The 20,501-nt window shown below is 34.7% G+C and overlaps 1 protein-coding gene and 1 pseudogene across 4 annotated transcripts in view; both read right to left on the reverse strand.

Annotated features, from left to right (window-relative positions):
- Window positions 1-9,701: 9,701 nt before the first annotated feature.
- PRRG1 (proline rich and Gla domain 1) overlaps window positions 9,702-20,501 on the reverse strand; it is an 85,061-nt gene continuing 74,261 nt past the window's right edge. For all 4 annotated transcript variants that reach the window (XM_039840025.1, XM_039840026.1, XM_039840027.1 and 1 more), the window contains exon 4: window positions 9,702-12,325. In XM_039840025.1, the coding sequence (XP_039695959.1) occupies window positions 11,840-12,325 (486 nt within the window). In that variant the 3' untranslated portion in view covers window positions 9,702-11,839. The remainder of the gene's footprint in view (window positions 12,326-20,501) is intronic.
- LOC120584341 (uncharacterized) lies at window positions 12,817-12,935 on the reverse strand (annotated as a pseudogene).

Here is a 20,501-nt window from a genome sequence, read left to right on the forward strand (position 1 = left end):
AACTTCAGGGGTGGGGTGGCCTGACTCTTTATCTAGTCAGATAGCTGGCTATGTGTCTATTTAAGATAGCTTTCTTTGGAGTAGATGTCACTGCAATCAAAGCTTAATGTCAGGCACTTGTATTATAATAATAATAATAATAAAAAACTATCAAGCGCTTATACTACATCTACATAAAATGCCACATCTTATTTTATATCCTCTAAGCCAAAGATTGTCACAAAAAATAATCGAGGGAACAAAGGGTGTCCTTCAAATGCAAAAGTGTGCTATATGATTTTTTCCAGTTTTATTAAGATAAAATTGACATACAGCACTGTATAAATTGAAGTGTATAGCATCTTTGACTTACGTATATTGTGAAATGATTACCACGATAAGTTTAGTTAACATCCATCATCTGTTATAGATATAAAAAAATAATTTTTTTCTTGTGATGAGTACTTTTAGAATCCACTCTCTTAACTTTCATATATATCATATAACAGTGTTAACTGTAATCATTATATTGTGCATTACAGCCCCAGTGCTTATAACTGGAAGTTTGTACCTTTTAACCACCTTTATCCAATTCTCCTTTAACCTACACCCTACCTCTGGTAACCACAAATCTGATCTCTTTTTATATAAGTTTTTTTTTTTTTAGATTTCACATATAAGATCATAAAGTATTTGTCTTTCTCTGTCTGACTTAATTCACTTAGTATAATGTTCTCAAGGTCCATCCATATTGTCACAAATGACAGGATTTTCTCCTTTCTATGGTATATATCTATATATACCACAACTTTTTTATCCATTTGTCTGCTGATGGAAACTTAAGTTGTTTCCATGCATTGACTTGGTAAATAATACTGCAATGAATATGGGGGTGCAGATATCTCTTTGACATATTATTTTCATTTCCTTTAGATATATTCCCAGAAGTAAAATTGCTGGGTCATATGGTAGTTCTATTTTTAATTTTTTGCAGAACCTCCATACTATTTTCCATAGTGGCTGTACCAATTTACAATCCCACCAACAGTGCTCAAGTGTTCCCTTTTCTCCACATCCTTGCCAACACTTGTTATCTCTTGTCTTTTTGATAATAGCCATTCTAATGGGTGTGAAGTGATAGCTTATGATGGTTTTGATTTGTACTTCCCTAATGATTAGTGATGTTGAACATCTTTTCATGTACCTGTTGGCCATTCATATATCTTTTTTAAGCAAAATATCTAATCAGGTCCTTTGTTAATTTTAAATTGTATTATTATTATTATTTTTTACTATTGAATTGTATGAGTTCTTTTTATATTTTGAATGCTAACTCCTTACCGGGTGTATGATTTCCAAATATTTCCGCCCCCCATTTCATAGGTTGTCTTTTGTTGGTTCATTGTTTCTATTGCTTTGTGAAGAAGCTTTTTAGTTCCTAGTCTCACCCATTTATTTTTTTATTTTGTCACTAGTGTCATATAAAAAAAAATCGTGCCACCAAGACCCTTATTGGACCTTTATTCCTATGAGAAAAATGGTTTTGGTTTTTTTCTTCTGTTAAATTTTTATGGTTTGCAGGTTTTTTCATTTAGTGCCTCCACTTCTGATTAGTTTTGTGTGTGTGTGTGTGTGTGTGTGTGTGTGTGTATTGAGATAAGATAGGGGTCTAATTTTAAATTCTTTTGCATACAAATATACGAATTTTCCAGCACGGGATTATTGAAGAGACTATCTTTTCTCCATTGATTAATCTTGGCTCATTGTCAAATATTAGTTGACCATATATGTTTGAGTTTATTTCTGGGTTTTTGATTCTGTTCCATTGACCTATATGTCTATTTTTATGCTATTACCATGCTACTTTGATGACTATAGCTTATAATATAGTTTGAAATCAGAAAGTGTGATGCCTCCTGTTTTCTTTCTCAGGATTGCTTTGGATATTCGGGGTCTTTTGTGGTTTCATGCACATTTTAGGATTGTATTTTCTATTTCTGTTTTTTAAAATGCCATTGGAATCTTGATAGGGATTGCATTGAATGTATAGATGGCTTTGGGTAGTATGGACATTTTAACAATATTAATTTTTCCAATCCATAAACACATGATAACTTTCCATTTATTTGTTTTAATTTCTTTCATCAATGTCTTATAGTTTTCAGTTTAGAGATCTTTCACTTGCTTGATTAAATTTATTCCTAACTATTTTACTCTTTTTGATGCTTTTGCACATGGGATCATTTTCTTTATTTCATTTTCAAATAATTCATTGATAGTGTATAGAAATGCTACTGTACTTTTGTATGTTAATTTTGTATCTTGCAACTTTACTGAAATTTGTTATTAGATTGAATAGTTTTTTGGTGGAGTCTTTAGGATTTTTCTATATATAAAATCATGTCATCCACAAATAGAGACAATTTTATTTCTTCTTTTCCAATTCTGATGCCTTTTCTTTCTTTCTTTCATTTTCTTTCTTTTCTTTTCTTTCTTTCTTTTCTTTCTTTCTTTCTTTCTTTCTTTCTTTCTTTCTTTCCAACTTTCTTTCTTTCTTTCTTTCTTTCCTTTCTTTCTTTCTTTCTTTCTTCTTTCTTTCTTTCTTTCTTCTTTCCTTTCTAACAACTTTTCTTTCTTTCTTTCTTCTTTCCTTTCTTTCTTTCTTTCTTTCTAGCTTTCTTTCTTTCTTTCTCTCTCTCTCTCTCTCTCTCTCTCTCTCTCTCTCTCTCTCTCTTTCTTTCTTTCTTTTCTTTTTTCCCCCTTTATTGCGCTACTAGGACTTTCAGTACTATGTTGAATAAGAGTGATGAGAGTGGTCATTATGATCTTGTTCCTGATCTTAGAGGAAAGCTTTCAACCTTTCATCAATACATATGATGTTAGCTGTGGGCTGTCATATATGGCCTTTATTATATTGAGGTAAATTTTTTCTGTACCTAATTTATTAAAAGTTTTTATCATGAATAGATGTTGATTTTGTCAAATGCTTTTTCTGTGTCTATTGAGATGATATGATTTTCTTTCATTCTATTAATATGATGTATCATATTGAGTGATCTGCATATGTTGAACCTTCTTTGTATCCCAGGGGTGAATCCCACTTGATCGCTTTAATGTGTTGCTGAATACTGTTTGCTAGTATTTTACTGAGAATTTTGCATCTAAATTTATCACAAATATTGGCCTGTAATTTACTTTTCTGGTAGTGACCTTCCAGCTTTGGTATCAGAGTAATGCTGGCCTTGTTAAAATGAATTTGAAAGTGTTCTCTCCTCTTTGATTTTTTGTCGATATTGGCAATAATTCTCCCTTAAATATTTGCTAAAATTCAACTGTGAAGCCATATGGTCCTGGGCTTTTCTGCTTTGGAAGATTTTCAATTACTAATTCGACCTCCTTACTAATAATTGGTCTGTTCAGATTTTCCTTTCTTCCTGATTGAGTCATGGTAGGTTGTATGTTTGCAAGAATGTTTCCATTTCTTCTAGGTTTTCCTGTTTGTTGGCATAAAGTATCTTCCCTTTAATTTCTTCTGTAATCCATTGGATGTTCAGGAGAGTATTAATTTCCATGTATTAGAATTTTCCAGTTTTCCTCCTCATGTTAATTTCTAGTTTTACACCATTGTGGTCAGAGAAGATACTTGGTATGATTTCAATTTTCTTAAATTTAAGACTTGTTTTATGGCCTAACATATGGTGTATCCTATAAGATGTTTTATGCATGCTTGAGAAGAATGTGTATTCTGCCTTTGTTGCATAGGATGTTCTCTATATGTGTTAGCTTCATTTGGTTTATAGTGCTGTTCAAACCTGTTGTTTCCTTATTGATTCTCTGTCTGAATGATCTGTCATTGTTCAGATTTGGGTATTAAAGTCCCCAGCTATTATTATATTGCTGTTTATTTCTCCTTTTAGGTCTGATAGTTTTTGTTTTATATATTTGGGTGCTCCAATGTTGGGTGCCTAAATATTTAAAATTGTTATATCTTCTTGATGGATTGATACCTTTGCCATTATACAATGACCTTTGTCTCTTTTTACTATTTTTAGTTTAAAGTCTATTTTTTCTGAATATAGATAGATAGATAGATAGATAGATAGATAGATAATAGATATAGCCACCCCTGCTTTTTGGGGGATACCATTTGCTTGAAATAACTTTTTCCATCTCTTCGCTCTCAGTCTATGTGTGTCTTTAAGGCTGAAGTGAGTCTCTTGTAAGAAGCATATTGTTGAATCTTGTTTTTTTTTCAATCCAGTCAGTCATCCTATGTCTTTTGATTGGAAAATTTAATTCATGTTTAAAGTAAGTGTTGATAGGTAAGAACTCAATATTGCCATTTTCTTAACTGTTTTCTGGTTATTTTGTAGATCTATTGTTAGTTTGTTCATAACCTGCTGTTTTTGTGTTTTGATATCTTTTGGTATCATCAGTATGAGTCGACTTTTTTTTATCATGTTCTTTTGTGTAATGATGGGAAGTTTTTCCCTTGTGGTTACCATGAGGCTTACATAAAATACGTTAAATTATAATATCTAATTTTAAACTGCTAAGAACTTACCTTCAACAGAATTTCTAAACTTTATACCTCTCCTCCCCCTCATATTTTTTTTGATATTACAGTTTATATAGTATCTAACTTTGGTTATATATTTACCATCACCAGTAAGTTTTACGCCAGCTTCTAATGTTTTTTATAATGTTTATTAGAATTCCTTTACTTCCATTCGAAGAACTCACTTTAACATTTCTTATAAGACAGGTTTAGTGTTGATGAACTCTCTCAGCCTTTTTTTTATTCTAGAAAGTTTTTTTTTTTTTTTTATCCTTCCATTTCTGAAGGACAGCTTTGCTGGGTATAGATTTCTTGGCTGAGTTTTTTTCCCCCCAATATTTTGAATATATCATTCCATTTGCTCCTAGCCTGAAATGTTTCTGTTGATAAATCTGCTCATAGTCTTATGGGGATTTCCTTGTATGTAACTTCTCTCTTTTCTCTTACTGCTTTCAAAATTATTTCTTTGTCTTTGACTTTTGGCAATTTAATTATAACTTGTCTCGTTGTAGCCCTATTCAGATTCAACCTATTTGGGATTCTTTGGATAGTTAAATAGGACTGCTGGCATGGTTTCCTGCCCAAATGAAGGCTATAGGGTGGGCTCTGTGGTTACCTGGGTTATCTGGTCAAGCTTCCAATGTGGTCAGGACTGGGTATCAAGCAGTATGTGGGTCTATTTATTAAAATTATAGAATGGCGACTCTAGAAATCAGATTCTCTCTTCTCAGAGTTTGTTTCTGCTACTTGTTCTAATTGTTGTTTTAGTGACTTTTTAACTCATTTTGTAGTCTGTTTTGTCATGTGTGACCACTGAGGTTTTGTTTCTATTATTGCAGTGGTTAGCTAGTGATTTGACATAGTTCCTTAAACTAAAATCCACCTCCACCCCAAATGGTATACTAGTTTTTGCAGATAAGCTCTGTGTATTGGGGCAAGCCTTTAACTTCCAGCCAGGCAATACAAAACTCTACTATAACCTTTTCTTCCTGTTTGTGGGGAACATAAAGGTCAGACGAAGGTGAGAGTTTAGAGCCTTCTCAGATTTTAGAGCATGCACTCAGCTCTGGATATGTGCTTGGCCTTCTCAATTCCTAAGACTCTGTGGGAGCTTTTCAAATTCCTTTCTCTCTTAATTCTCCACCATTTCTTCCTAAGCTTTTCAGTTTGTCTATTATTTACCCCAGCTGTTAACCCTTGTCTAGTTGGTAGTAGCTAATGCATTTAGGTTATTTTGGAAGACACCTCCCCCCAACAATGTAGTTGCCACCAACTTGGGAGAGTTCCAAGTAAGGCAAAATAAAGGCAAGCCCTTTTTGCTGGTACTTCAGAAAGCCAAAATACACTGCTAAACAACCAACCTCAATTTTTTGAGAATAAGGTTGATTTTGTTGCCTCTACTACTAGAAATTTATACCTGGAATGTGGGCCATTGTCTTCCAAGATGCTACTGAGAAGGAAGCAGTGGATAAGGCCAAGGTAAGTTAAAGGTTTTTTTCTTGCCTGGTTACTATAAACTTTAGTTTCCAGAGTTTTGCCAGTTTATTTGCTGCTTTTGTGGAATAACATGCTTTTGTAATTCCCTACTCCACACTATTTTCAGTGACATCACTGTATGCTTACTTTTAAATATGGTTTATGAATATATTAAACCATTTCCTATACATGTAAAAGGTCTGAGTATTGAAAATATAGCAAGAAGTATCGTGATGATGGAAATGATGTAAACAAAGAATCAGAACTATTAACATCCCACGGTTCTCTCTTCAAATATAATTTTAATAGTGTATGTTGGTGGCCAGTATGGTGTACTTGTGAGTTAGGCACAATTGGACTAAAAAGAGCAATTTCAACTCTAAGCATTCTGTTAGTGGAGGAGATTCTGTAGAATTTTTTATATAGATTGTGAAATTGGACATCAGTAGATGTTATATTACAGTGGTTTTCCAATTACGTTCATTAAATTTTGTTTGCAGAGGTGATATGGACTAGGGAGGATTGACTTGAAAGGTCACAGATGGTGAGGTTCCAAGCTTCTCGCTTCTGTAATCAACCAGAAGGGTCTCATCTGCTTAATATATTAGAGATCTATGAAAAATGTTTTGAAAGTAGAATTTTATTGCTAAAACTTATAAAAATCACAACACAGACTGATATACATGACTTATAAATACCATAGGACTTTGCGCAAAAAAAAAATCTGAGTTGGAGTGGAATTAGCGTTACACTAAATTAGATTAGGTTATCCCAGGCTTAAGCTGATTGTAAAATCCCCAGAGATAAGGGCTATAGGCACCATTATGTTCTAATCCCTTTAGTGTCTCACCCAAGGTAAGCACTTTATAAAACTCTACCAACTAAGCTATGGAAAGAAATAAGGTTAGATAAGCTTGTGGGATCAGATTATTCTGAGTTTTAAAGTCTAAAAAAATCATAGAAATTGATAAAATAAAATTATTGAAAATGAAATGCCATGCAAAGTTTAAGGAAATAGCAGGTGGTAAGAATTACAGCAGAAAGATAAGCATTAGGGAATCTAGCTGGACAGCTGACGTTTTGGTCAATTCACAGTCAATTCTTTTAAAAAAAAGCTCTCACTTTTAGGTATTTGATATATTTGGGCAAGGGAGTTAAAAGGATTAAACATAAGTCTTGTCCTCAAAGAGCTCAGGTATGTATAAAAAGGCTCAGAGAGAGCTAGTCAGTGATTTCAAGGTGGGCCAAGAGATAGAAGAGTAGCTCTGGACCTTCCAACTTGAATTTTTCTGAAATACCTTAGAATTTAAAAAAGGAAAAAGGCAAGTCCATATGGGCACAACCAAGTATGAAATTTTAAAAATTTAGCTATTATAACAGATGTGAGAATAGTGTTATCTTTAAGGAGATGGGTATAAGGGAGCCTTCTTGGGGTGCTGGAAATGTCTTTATCTAGGCATTGGGTTTCATGGATGTCTTAATCTCGAATTTGTTTTAGAAATCGCTATATATTTTTAAAAGTACCTTGTTATGATATTTTGGACAACTCTGGGGACTTATGCTTATAAAATGGATACTTAAGACTTATAATATATACTTAAATTCCTTGAATATAAGTAATTTTAATTTTTTAAACCATAAAGATCAAGTTATATTTACATTTGCTTGATTAATGTCACATCAGCTTTTAGTTTTTGAGATAACTACACTTAAGAAGCTGCCCTGTGGTCTCAAGTGTTTCCATTTTGTGCTTTCCTTTCTCATCTTCTAAACGTCAAATGTAAGCTGTTCTGCTGAGGAAAAAAACAGCTCCTTGGTATCTGCAGACAACACCATTACCAGTACTTGACAGAATACACTATAAAAGGGAGCTCAGTTGATCCCTTTGGAGCAAGTGTTCCCAACTTGTATCATGTCAGCATCATTCAAAAGTACTACAGAAATTTCTTTCTTGCTGAGAACACTCTGAGGTTTTCATCAGATAATTTTTGATTCTTAACTGAGCAATATTCCCTAAGTTTGTAAGAAAAAAAATAAAAACAATTTTACCTAGTTTAAAAACACACACACACACACACAGTAAGAGCTTATGCAGCATGTTTGTCACCTAACCATAATATAATAATTAACATACAGTAGAAGAAATCTGTTGGATTTAAAAAATAGCTTTATTTAGCATACCAAAAACATAGAAACATAAGAAAAACCTTACCCAGTATAAAGGTAAAAAGTTAAATACCATAATTTAATGTAAACCAAGTGTTTAAAAATGTGAAACAAAATACATGCTATTTACACAGAACCAAGTTAAAGCTATCTCCACAGTTATAGTATCAGATCATCAATCATCAAATCATTAACAACAAATCAAACAAATCAAGCATCTGTATTTGTACTGATCAAAAGGGAAAGAAGAAATCATTTAATTTACTTTAAACAGATAGATTTCATTGTGACATTCAAAGCAGGGAGGCAGAAAGTGCCATTTCTAGGATTCCAGACACAGCCACTGCATGTGGAGGTTTGGAAACTATTCCACTGGAAGACCATTAAGCCATTCTTTCATTTAAATGCAAATTGGTTGATTCGATTTAGTTACTGCTTAAGAAAGGTACTAAATATATTTGCAAAAATAAAACTTTATTAAAAATGATCAAAGGTGAATGTAATATCAATCAGGTAAGAAAGGCAAAAGCATAAAAAATATATATTATTCCAGACAGCCCCTTTAATTATAACAATGTTAAGAAACTTGGTTTATAAAGCCAGATAGGATAGCAAAAGGGTTTTTAAAAATGTAAAACCCCAACCAAAATCCAACCAAACCAAACAAACCTAAGAGAATGCTTCTTGAAGAAAGTGGTATTTTGTTTATTCTGGTATCATGACACAAATGCTGCCAGACCAATGGCTGATACCAGTTATCACAATGAAGTAGAGCATTTTCTTTGACCAACACTCTTAAAAAGCTGTAGTCATTGATCAGTTTAAGTATTTGCCTTTGTTTCAAGGACCAACATTCCTTATTATACTGCAATTCAGGTATCTCTAAGAGGCAGCATTAATTCCAATATCAGGAGTTTAAAATATAAAATAAAGTTGCAAGAATATATACTTAATAATAAAACATTCTGCTCCTTTGTCTAATCCTGTGATTCTCAAACTTTTGGTCTCCAGACCCCTTCATACTCTTAAAATTTACTGGGGATCCTGGACACCAAACAGCTTTTGTTTATGGTGTTGACATCTATCAGTATTGCCATATTTGAAAATAAAATTGAAAATTTTAAAGTATTTATCCATTCAAAAATTAAAAAGTCCATTACATGCTAACATAAGATTTAAATTTTTTAAAAATATTTTTTAAATCAGAAAAAAGATCTGTGGGAAGATGGTATCGTTTTACATTTTCAATTCCTTTTCAAGAGAGTGAAAAGACAAATAATATCTTTGTATTATGAAAATAGTTTTGATCTCATGGAAAGGCTCTCAAGGACTCCCAGGGGTTCTGTTCATGGGCTACACTTTTGAAAACTGCTGGTTTAATCTAAGGCCTGATATTAAAGACCTAAAAAATTCACACAGAAGGAGCCTTACTTTTCATTTAAAAATAAACCAAAATAAACACACACACACACACACACACACACACACACACACACACACACACACACACACACACACGTCATTGGATCAAACAGTCCCACTTTCAGCTTTAATTGGAGCCAGTGATCACCACGTACCCATGGCCAAATTCAAAACCATTTATGCTAAGGCCAAGGTCAAGAGTTACTCATTTTTAGCTCACGAAAGCTACAAAACCTAACTAAACATACACATCTTAGTTCCCTTTCTAATATTTTGCTTAATCCTGTTTGTGCTAAGCTGGCTGGCATCTTTAAGTTGGCACAGCCTTGGTATAGAGCAGAGAATGACAGAACTTTAATAACCCACAACTTCAGATTAGGAACATGTTAGCCACTTATGGAGCAGACTACTCTATTTCTCACTATGTGAAAACTCTAATAGGTTTTAGGGAAACAGGAAGAAAACTCTTCTTTAAGCAATATAAGAACAATGCTATGACCGTACACTTAGATGACTTCACATCTTACAGATTACTTTCACGTACACCATCTCATTAGATCCTTTTGAAGCCACTGGAGATGGGTAAGACAAATGATCTTATCACTGTTTCAGAATTCAGGAATTTGAGGGTCAGGTATGGGTCTTTCCCCAGGTACCATAGCAATTATGTTGCAGAATGGGATTAGAATTCACTTCATCTGACCCCTAGTTTGGGATTCTCCCCAGCGTTTCCCCTTCCTTGGGTTCTAGGGCAAGATTGAGGAAAGGGTCAGTGGGGATAGAGACAGAGGCAGCACGGTATGACACTTCTGAAATCTGCATTCTATCTGCCTCGTCAACCATTTTATCCAACACTAAGGAGGCTTGGGAGTGGCAGACACATTTCCCTAACTGATGTAATGAATTTTTCATCAGTGCATATATTATGGAACTTCATACGAAAACAACTGTCTTACTTTTTCTTTCTGAGCCAGTTTATGTTGGCAGTTCATTCACAGCCTGTTCTCTGTTCCAAGGGAAAAGTACAAATCTTGTAGTTAAAAAAGTCTGATGAAAATACAAAAATGAAATAGCAACAATAATGAGATCTGTGTGAAGCTAATATAACTAGATTTATTGTGCACCTGGCACGACAGACTTTGCAATCTTCCTCCACCAACTGGAGAGCAATATAAAAAATCACAGTTCTTAATTTAATGGCGAATTGCCTCCTAATCATCTTGAGGCAAAGATTTCAATCTATATAAAAACATTAGGAAAATAATTTTAAGAATTTTAGCTAAATTCTTAGGTGCTCGAAGATTCTGTGGTGGTGAGTGAGGGAGTAAACAGTAGAATAAAAGACCATGAAACAGTGAGAAGAAAATAATTATTGTCGCCAGTGAGCAAAGGAGAAATCTTTATCTGTTCCCTATTATTAATACATACATCTACTTTAGAAATTATTCTGTTGCCAGGAAATCCTCCCCACTAAGATGTTAATACAAATAGCATGAAACATCCAAAGATAATAAGCAAGCGCTGCTTAATTTGGGGAGGGGAATGCACTCAACAAAAAAATCTCTCCTACAAAATTAGCCAAATGCCATTAATGACTGATGATTTTCTAGCTATACACTAAAGGCAAGTTATTTACTGTGCCTTCTCTCTGTCTCTTTCTGAGATGTTTCTAAAATCGAGATGGACTATATGCACTTTTTTTTTTTCCTTTTAAGGTAGATGAAGAAAGAGGAGGTTAACAAAAGCCAGTAAGAATTAGAAAACATGCTAAATTCATCTTTTCAAAATTTAACAGCATATTGCTATCTATTACACAAAATGTTGGTGCCTTTTTTCCCCCTAGTTTTGGTGAGTAATGTTCTCTTTACAGGTGATTCAAACAGAAGTTAATGGCTTTTTAAGACAGTTGCACATATGCTGGGTTGATGTACACACACATGCCATGTATGTATTTATACATGAATACACATATATACACATACACACATATATGTATAACTCATCAAATTACATGAAGACCTCCACTGTTTTTCCCTCTTCATGTAATTCCATTAGCAAAAATGAGCATAGATAATGATTTTATAGTAGGAAACAAAATTAATGAAACAAATCAGAAAATGTGAAGTGGTATGCTGTCAGAGTCCAATAAGTCAATGCACAGTTATGTAGTGGTAAAGTGCTAGAAAGTTCTTTCATTAGTATTTTAAAAACGATTATAGTAGAAAGAAGTCTGCAGTTTCATTTGATGGTGGTGGCCATAGGCACCATAGGAATGGCACAGGCTGCATTGGAGCTGATGATGTCCTCATACTCTGGCGGTGGGTCTAAATGAGGTTCTGTTTCACTACTCTGAAGGTTCACCTGGCCAGTGGCTTCCTCATAGGTTGGTGGAGGGTCACAGTTGGACAGGCGAGTGGAGACAGAATCTGAGCGCCCAACTACATAATCTAGAAAGCCTGGCGACAATCCACTGCTATCGAACACTTCATCCGGTGGAAGGGACGGATCAATAATATTAAGGTGCTCAGGGAAAGGGATGTGGCTTTCGGTCACTGTTTGTCTGTGAGTTTTGTTTCTTAGGAAGCATCTCCAGACCAGGAAAACGACAAGGAGAATAAAGAAGAGGCTAAAGATTAATGGAAAAGTAAGGTAAAATTGAAACCAGTCACTTCCTCTGTTACTCTCTCCTTGTTGCGCTTTTGTGTAGGTGTTCCAAAACTCTTTCTGAAAATAAAAGACAAAATAAATTGAAAATCAGTATGATCGAAAGATGTAAACTATCACATGAACAAATGTCTAGATTCTATCAACATAATGAACAAAATCCCCAAATCAGATTTGTTGGATTGAACAACCTACAGCCTATATTTTCCACGACAAAAAAATTACAAGTAAATTATGGTGCTCACTCTGGAGCCTTCCTAAAAGAGTCAGAACAAAAATTTTTTTATAGACTTGCAGTTATTAATATTTTCAGCTATGACTTTTTTTCCCTTATAGAAATATTTTTTTTTATTTTCAAATACAGTTGACATACATTATATTAGTTTCAGGTATCTATCAGTGATTAGACATTTATTTATTTATTTATTTAACGAACTTTAATTTTCTTTTTTCTTCTTTATTTTTTTTTAGGTGAGGCAACCCTCGGTTGACCTCAGAAATTTCAAGGACCTTCCTTATCAGCTTACAATTCCTTATTTTTTTATTTTTTACAACTACAGCACCTGGTCTTCCTAGGTGGTCTCCCATCCAAGTACTAACCAGGCCCGACCCTGCTTAGCTTCCAAGATCAGACGGGATCGGACTTGTTCAGGGTAGCATGGCCGTAGACTGATTAGACATTTGTATACCTTACAAAGTGATCACCCCTATAAGTCTAGTACATATCTGACACCATACATAATTATTACAATATTATTGACTATGCTATACTTTACATCCTGTGACTGTTTTTCTAATTGGCAATTTGTACTTCTTAATCTCTTCACCCATCTCCCCAAACCTCCCATCTTGCAACCATCAGTTTGATCTCTATACCTGAGTTTGTTTCTGTTTTGCTTGTTCATTTATTTTGTTTTTTAGCTTCCACATTAATGAAATCATATGGTATTTGTCTTCCTCTGATTTATTTCACTTAGCATAATACCCTCTGGGTCCGGATGTCGCAAATGGCAAGATTTCATTCTTTTTTATGACCAAGTAATACTCCATTGTGTATATGTATCGTATCTTCTTTCTCCATTCCTCCATCAATGGACACTTAGGTTGCTTCCATATGTTGGCTATTGTAAACAATGTTTCAATGAACACAGGGGTGCATATATCTTTTTGAATTTATGTTTTGGATTTCTTCAGATAAATACCCAGAAGTGGATTTGCTGGTTCTATTCTTAATTTTTTGAGGAACCTCTATATTGTTTTCCATAATGGCTGTACCAATTTACATTCCAACAGTGTATGAAGGTTCCCTTTTCTCCACATCCTCTCCAATACTTATTATTTCTTGTCACATTTTGATGATAGCCATCTAACAGGTGTGAGGTGATATCACATTTGTGCTTTTCATTTCCCAGTAATTGGTAATATCGAGTATCTTTCAACTTGCCTGTTGGACATCTATATGTCTTCTTTGTAAAAATGTCTATTCAGATCCTCTGCCCATTTTTTAATCAGGTTTTTTTTAAATTGTTTTTGAGATGTATGAGTTCTTTATATATTTGGGATAGTAAACCTCTTATTGGATGTATAATTTGCAAATTATCTTTTCCCATTCACTAGGTTGCCTTTTCATTTTATTGATGGTTTCCTTTGCTGTGCACAGGAGCTTTTGTTTGATGTGGCTTCATTTATTTTTGCTTTTATTTCCCTTGCTATTGTAGTCAAACCTACACAAATATTACTGAGACCAATGTCAAGAAGCTTACTATTTTCTTCTATGTATTTTATAGTTTTTGGTCATGTTCAAGTCAATACCATTTATTGAAGAGACTTTGCTTTCTCCATTGTATGTTCTTTACTCCTTTGTTGTAAATTAGTTGTCCATATATGTATGGGTTTATCTCTGGGCTCTCAATTCTGTTCCACTGATCACTGTGCTCTCTTTCTGTCAATACCACGCTTTTGTTTACTGTAGTTTTGCAGTATAGTTTGAAATCAGGGAGTGTGATACCTCTGGCTTTGTTCTTTTTATCTCAGGATTGCTTTGGCTATTCAAGGTCTTTTATAGTTCCATAATACTTTAGAACTTTTGGTTCTATTTCTGTGAAAAATGCCATTGATAGAAATTGTATTGAATCTGCTTTATGTAATATGGACATTTTAACAATGTTAATTCTTCCAATTCATGAGTATTGAATAGCTTTTCATTTCTTTGTGTCTTCTTCAATTTCTTTCAACAATGTGTTATAGTTTTCAGTGTACAGGTCTTTCAGCCCCTTGGTTAAATTTATTCCTAGGTATTTTATTCTTTTTGATACAGTTGTAAATGGGTTTGTTTTCTTAATTTGTCTAATTTTTCACTTTAGTGTATAGAAACAACAGATTTTTGTATACTGATTTGACACCTTGCAACTTTACTGTATTTATTATTTTTAATAGTTTTGTGTGTGTGTGTGGAGTCCTTTTAGGGTTTTCCATATGTAAAATTATGACATCTGCAAATAATGAGTTTTACTTCTTCCTTTCCAATTTGAATGCCTTTTATTTCTATTTCATGCCTGACTGCTCTAGCCAGGACTTGCCGTACTATGTTGAATAAAAGTAGTGAGAATGGGCATCCTTGTCTCGTTCCTGATCTTAGAGGAAAAGCTTTCAGTTTATTATTGAGTATGACACAAGCTGTCAGTTTGTCACATGTGGCATTTATTTTGTTTAGGTACTTTCCTTTTACACTCATTTTATTGAGTGGGGTGTTAATGTCCCCCTACTATTATTGCGTTGCTGTGAATGTCTCCTTTTAATTCTGTTAATAGTTGCTTTATATATTTTGGTGCTCTTATGCTGCTTATGTACACACTGATGAATGTTATGTGTTGTTGATGAATCGTTCCCTTTATCATTATATAATGTCCTTCTTTGGCTCCTATTACCTTTTTTGGCTGAAGTCTGTTTTGTCTGTTGGCTACCGTTCGCTTAGAGTATCATCTTCCACCATTTTGCTTTGAGCCTATGTTTGCCTTTAGAGCTCAGATGAGTCTCCTGCAGGCATCACATAGTTGGGTCTTGTTTTTTAATCCATCTAGCCACTCTGTGACTTTTGATTGGTGAGTCTATTCCACTTACATTGAGGGTAATTACTGATATATGAGGGCTTACTACTGCCATTATATCTTTTGTTTTGTTTGCTCTGTATCTTCATTGTTTATTTTCCCTTGTATTTCTGTTTGCCATTTTAGTTTGGTGATTTTCTATGACTTTTTCTCAGTTTCTTCTTTTTTGTCTTTGCTCTAGATTTTGTTTTGTGGTTACCATGTGTGTAAAATGTCTCATAGATAAAATTGTCCTTTTTCTGCTAATACTGTCTTATCTTCATTTGCCTATAAAGTTTCTGCCCTTTTCTTTCTCTCCTTTTATATTTTTGCTGTCACAAATTGTCCCTTTTTCTGTTGTGAGTTTGTTAACAAATTAAAATAGTTATTTTAATGTGTTTTTCCCTCAACCTTTATGTTAAACTTTAGTGATTAATATCGTATTCTGAAGTAACTTTGCAATTTTCTGATTCTCTCTATTACATTATTCAAAGTTTTGTATACTTTTCCGTTTTCATTTCAGGTAAAGGAGCTCCTTTCGACATTTCTTGTATGGCAGGTCTAGTAATGGTGAACTCCCTCAGCTTTTGTTTGTCATGGAAACCTTTATTTCTCCACATCTAATGGATAACTTTGCTGGATATTCTTAGCTGGTGATTTATATCTTTCAATATTTTGAATATGTCATTCTTTTCTCTCTTGACCTGTAGAGTTTCTGCTGAGAAACGTGCTAATAACCTAATGGGGGTTACCTTTTTAGGTTACTGACTTTTTTCCCCCTGGCTGCCTTTAAAATTCTTTATCATTGACTTTTTGACAATTTTAGTGTGTCTTGGAGAAGGTCTTTTTGCATTGAGGTAATTAGGTGTCCTGTCAGCTATTTCTTTAAATAAGCTCTCTTCTCCCTTCTCCTTTTGGGATACCGGTACATTATCCTTATGTTGCTTTTCCTAATGGAGTTGGATAGTTCTCTTAGAGTTTCTTCATATTTTTAAGATCTTAGTTCTCCTCTTCCACCTGAATCATCTCTAGATTCCTATCTTTGAGCTCACTAATTCTCTCTCGGCTTTATTTCCACTGCTTTCTAATTCATTCTTCATCTCATTTCTTGAGTTCTTTAGCTCTATAATTTCTGTTTGGTTCTCTTTTAGAGTTTCAATCTCTTTGGTAAAGTACTCATTCATTTTATTCCTTAGTTCATTAAAATGTCTTTTGGAATTTTCTTACAGCTTGTTGAGTTTCTTCATGACAACTATTTTGAATTTTCTATCAGATTGCAAACTTCCATAACTTTAAAATTAGTTTCTGGAGAACTGTCCATTTCTGTTGGTGGTACTATATCACTGTACTTTTTTCATAGTGTTTGATGAATTGTTCCTCTTCTGGCATATCTAAAGTAGTGAACACCTGAGTTGACTCTACTTATATTTGAGAGCTAGCACTTTTCACCCTCCACTGCCTTTGCCATTGGTATCACTGGTGCCTTTGTCGCTGCTTGTACCTCTGAGGTCATTGGTGCCTTGCTGTCAGTCTTGCAGGGTTGTGAGTGCCATCGCTGTTCCTGCAGCCTCAAGTTGTAAGCACAGCTGCTGTTATGGGCACCAGGGTCTTGGGTGCAGCCCCCACTGGTGGGACAGCTGAGGTTGCAGGTGCTACCGCCATGGTGTGGTACCTGGGGTGCGGGTGCAGCCATAGTTCCTGGAACCTCAGGTCATGCGCTCTGCCACCGCTGCTCCTCTGGTTCCACCCACTCCATGAGGTCCAATCTGCCCACCTTCAGGTATACGGATCTTTTGGGCATCCTGGTGTGTTGTGCAGAGGATCCTATGTTTGGCTATAGATGTCCTACTGGTTGTAATTTAAAGGTGAGAGACAAAGGAATGACTCATTTTCCCATGATACTGACATCACTTCTAGGAATAAATTTTTTTTTTATCATGTTCTTATGGAGCCCTACCAAGTATCTCATTTGTACTCAATTTTCTTTTATCTGCAGATGAGGATTTCCCCTCTTAATTCCTAATCTCTTAGATCACCATCTCCTTTTCCCCCATTTAATTTTATCTAAAAAAAAAATATATGTGATTTCAAATAATTACATAATGCTAACCTTGGATAAACACATTAAAAAGTGGCTCTTTTATATTATCCACATCACTTTGGGATAACCAAGCATTAATAATGCACATGAAAATGATTTCTTTATATGGCTGATTGGTATAATTCAATTTCTTTGGTTTCTTTGACATGATTAAATAAAAAAACCTACACACTAAAATCAGATTTTTATTCTGAATGGTTAAAAACAAAACTTAGACAAAAATAGTTACAAAATCAGATTTTTACTTTACCTATAGTAACTCAATCCTTAACTCAAGCCGCAGCCAATAATGAAGATATTAATTACCATCCCCACTTGCAGATGAAGAAATGGAGATTCAGAGAGCTTACCTAATAATAAACCCAGGGCATTTAACACATAGATGTTGGAGCTGGGATTTGAACCCAAGAGGCCTGGCATCAGAGCAAACCAAAAAACAATCTGCTTTGATGTGTAAGACATTTTGAACCTGTCTGGCTATTTTCTTAGAAAATTCTATCTTCCAGTCATGTTAAATATGTAGTCAAAAGTGAGCTGGCTCATTTCATAAATTAAATAATTTCAATTAAAGTAACATTTATCTGACAGAAAGGTACTTAAATGACAGATTTCTTTGGGAACTAGACTTATTTGTTCTTTAGGCCAGAGATCAGATGAAAATTCACTTGAAATCAAAACTAATATAATTGTCATTCAAACAAATAAACCCAGTTTATGTCTTCGTAAGCTATTTAAATAGTTCTTTATCTTACTGAAAGAAGCCAAAAGATACTCAAGAATAGTAAATGATTCCAAGACTTGGTAAAGCAGTGTTTTAGAGGGAATGAAAATTTGTTTAATGACAAAAAAACTCACTAAAGGGTCTCAGTAGTTTTAGATAAGGCTAAAATTATACAAATAATAAATGCAATCTGAATGTGCCAGAGAGGTCCGAACCATTTCAGAGATAAAAACCCCAAGAAGTAGATGTTTCATTACAGTAGGTGAGTTTTAGAACAAACAATATTAGTTGTTCCTTTACAAAATATGTGTTTTTCTGTTTTTAATTTTTTCACTGCTGTTTTTTTTTATTGGAATTTGAGTGACTCAAGGCCTGAAGGATCTTATTCATAATTCAGAGTGGGGCTGAGAATATTTTACAATCTTTGATTAATTAGCTTATAACCAACCTAGTGAACTTTGGAAATGGGTGATGTTTCCAGTGAGTTTGTGTTGCTGAGGAGGGCCCAGCAGCATCTATATCCAGCACTCACATGGCTTCCTCCTTTCCTTGGACAGGCATGACAGAGAAGGGAAGGAAAGACTGTAGGAGATGAGGGATAAAAGCCACAATCCTAACCTGAAAAGCTGCCTAGTTGAGAACAAGTTGGGACATTCCAGGAAGAGGTTGTTCAAAATTTTTAAGATTCTTTATCAAGATGGATATTCTGAGGAAAATGGCTGGAATGACATAAGTCACTAACATCTTTGTGTTAATTCCTTTGTCCACAGGGTAGAAATATGTAGATATAACTTTGAGAAATTTAAAGATAAAACATTTGTATATTACTATGCAAAAAGTAAGGCATTATTTTGAAAACTGCCACTAGAGTATAGACATGTTGCCAAGAAACAACATTTATGCTGAGTATAATGTCAATTTATTTTACAATAAATTAAAAAAATATGTAGCTGGAAGATGAAGAAGAATGTGTGCTTTTATTGTGTCTTTTTAAAAATAATTACGATGACTATTATTTTGCAAGGTGGCAGGCACACAGCTTACATAAAGTAAAACCTCTACAGTTTAGATACAGTCATTTAGAAACTGTTAAGATTTGGATTCAGCATACTTGAGGGGGAAATTGATAGCTGTACTGGAGTAAGAGGCAGCAAGAGCAATTTCAAGTCCAAAAATATCTTTCATGACCAGTATTAAAAATTGACTGCTAAAAATTCATTCTTTCAAGGTTCTGGTATAAGACAGCAACATACAAACATCCTGAACTTAACTCCTCACATGGACATACCAAATCTATAGCTACATATGGAACAAATTTCTGTGAAAAAACAAAACAAAACAAAACAAAACCTAAGAATTACCTGAGCAACTCTTACACATTGGGTAAAAGGAAAAAAAAAACCCAAACATCAAGCAGGTAAGAGAGTCTAAGTAAGACACGATCTCTCTATAAATCCAACACTCAATGCGGTGTAGTGTCCCATAATCAATAGGAAACTCAAAACCACAAGCTTCTCCCTGAACAGCAAAGGGTTTAAATCCCACATCAGGCACCCCAACTTTTAAGGCCTTTACCTGAAAGATGAGACCCCAAAACATCTAGCTTTGAAAGCCAGTAGTGCTCACTGCCAGGAGAGCCACAAGGCTATAGCAAACTGAGAAATGGTCCTTAAAGGATTCATGTGAGCAGATTTGCCTAGCACCAAAAGCCAGCTGAAAGGCACCCAGACTTTGTGTGAAAAAGGTTTACTTGCTTACCTTAAAGCATGGGCCTGAGGGGCAGGCATTTAATTTAACATACATATAGTGGCTTACTGAAGTACTCTCTTGAGACAGCGGACAGCAGGTGTCATCTTTGCACTCTCCCTTTGCCTTGTTTCAGCTCACTAGTATCTCCCAGAAAGGAGCTTGTACCCTCATCTGGCACACTGATTTTTGCAGCTGCCACCCAGTGAACACCTTTAGGTCACCTGGCTCTGGTGGCCAGTGGGGCTTATGCTCACAGGTCCATACAGGACTGTAACCAACTGAGAAAAAGTTCTTAACCAGCAAGACTCAACAAACTGAAGTGCTAAGTCTTTCTGTAAAAGAGACCTATTAGCTTATCTTCATAGCTGCAGCCTGAGGGTGTTTAAACAATTAAACACATATCTAAGGGCTGACCTTCCAAAACCTTCCAAAAGCCAGATGCTATCTTCGAGCTCTCCCTCTGCCATGCTCCAGAACATCAGTTTCTCCCAGAGTGGAGATTGTACATGTGTCCAGTGCTCATTTTTTTGGGGGGCTAGGGGATGCGTAAGATTACCTGGCTCTGGAAGCCAGCAAGGC

This window comes from Pteropus medius, unplaced genomic scaffold (genome assembly GCF_902729225.1).
Source record: "Pteropus medius unplaced genomic scaffold, Ma_sr-lr_union100, whole genome shotgun sequence".
Taxonomy (NCBI): Eukaryota; Metazoa; Chordata; class Mammalia; order Chiroptera; family Pteropodidae; genus Pteropus; species Pteropus medius.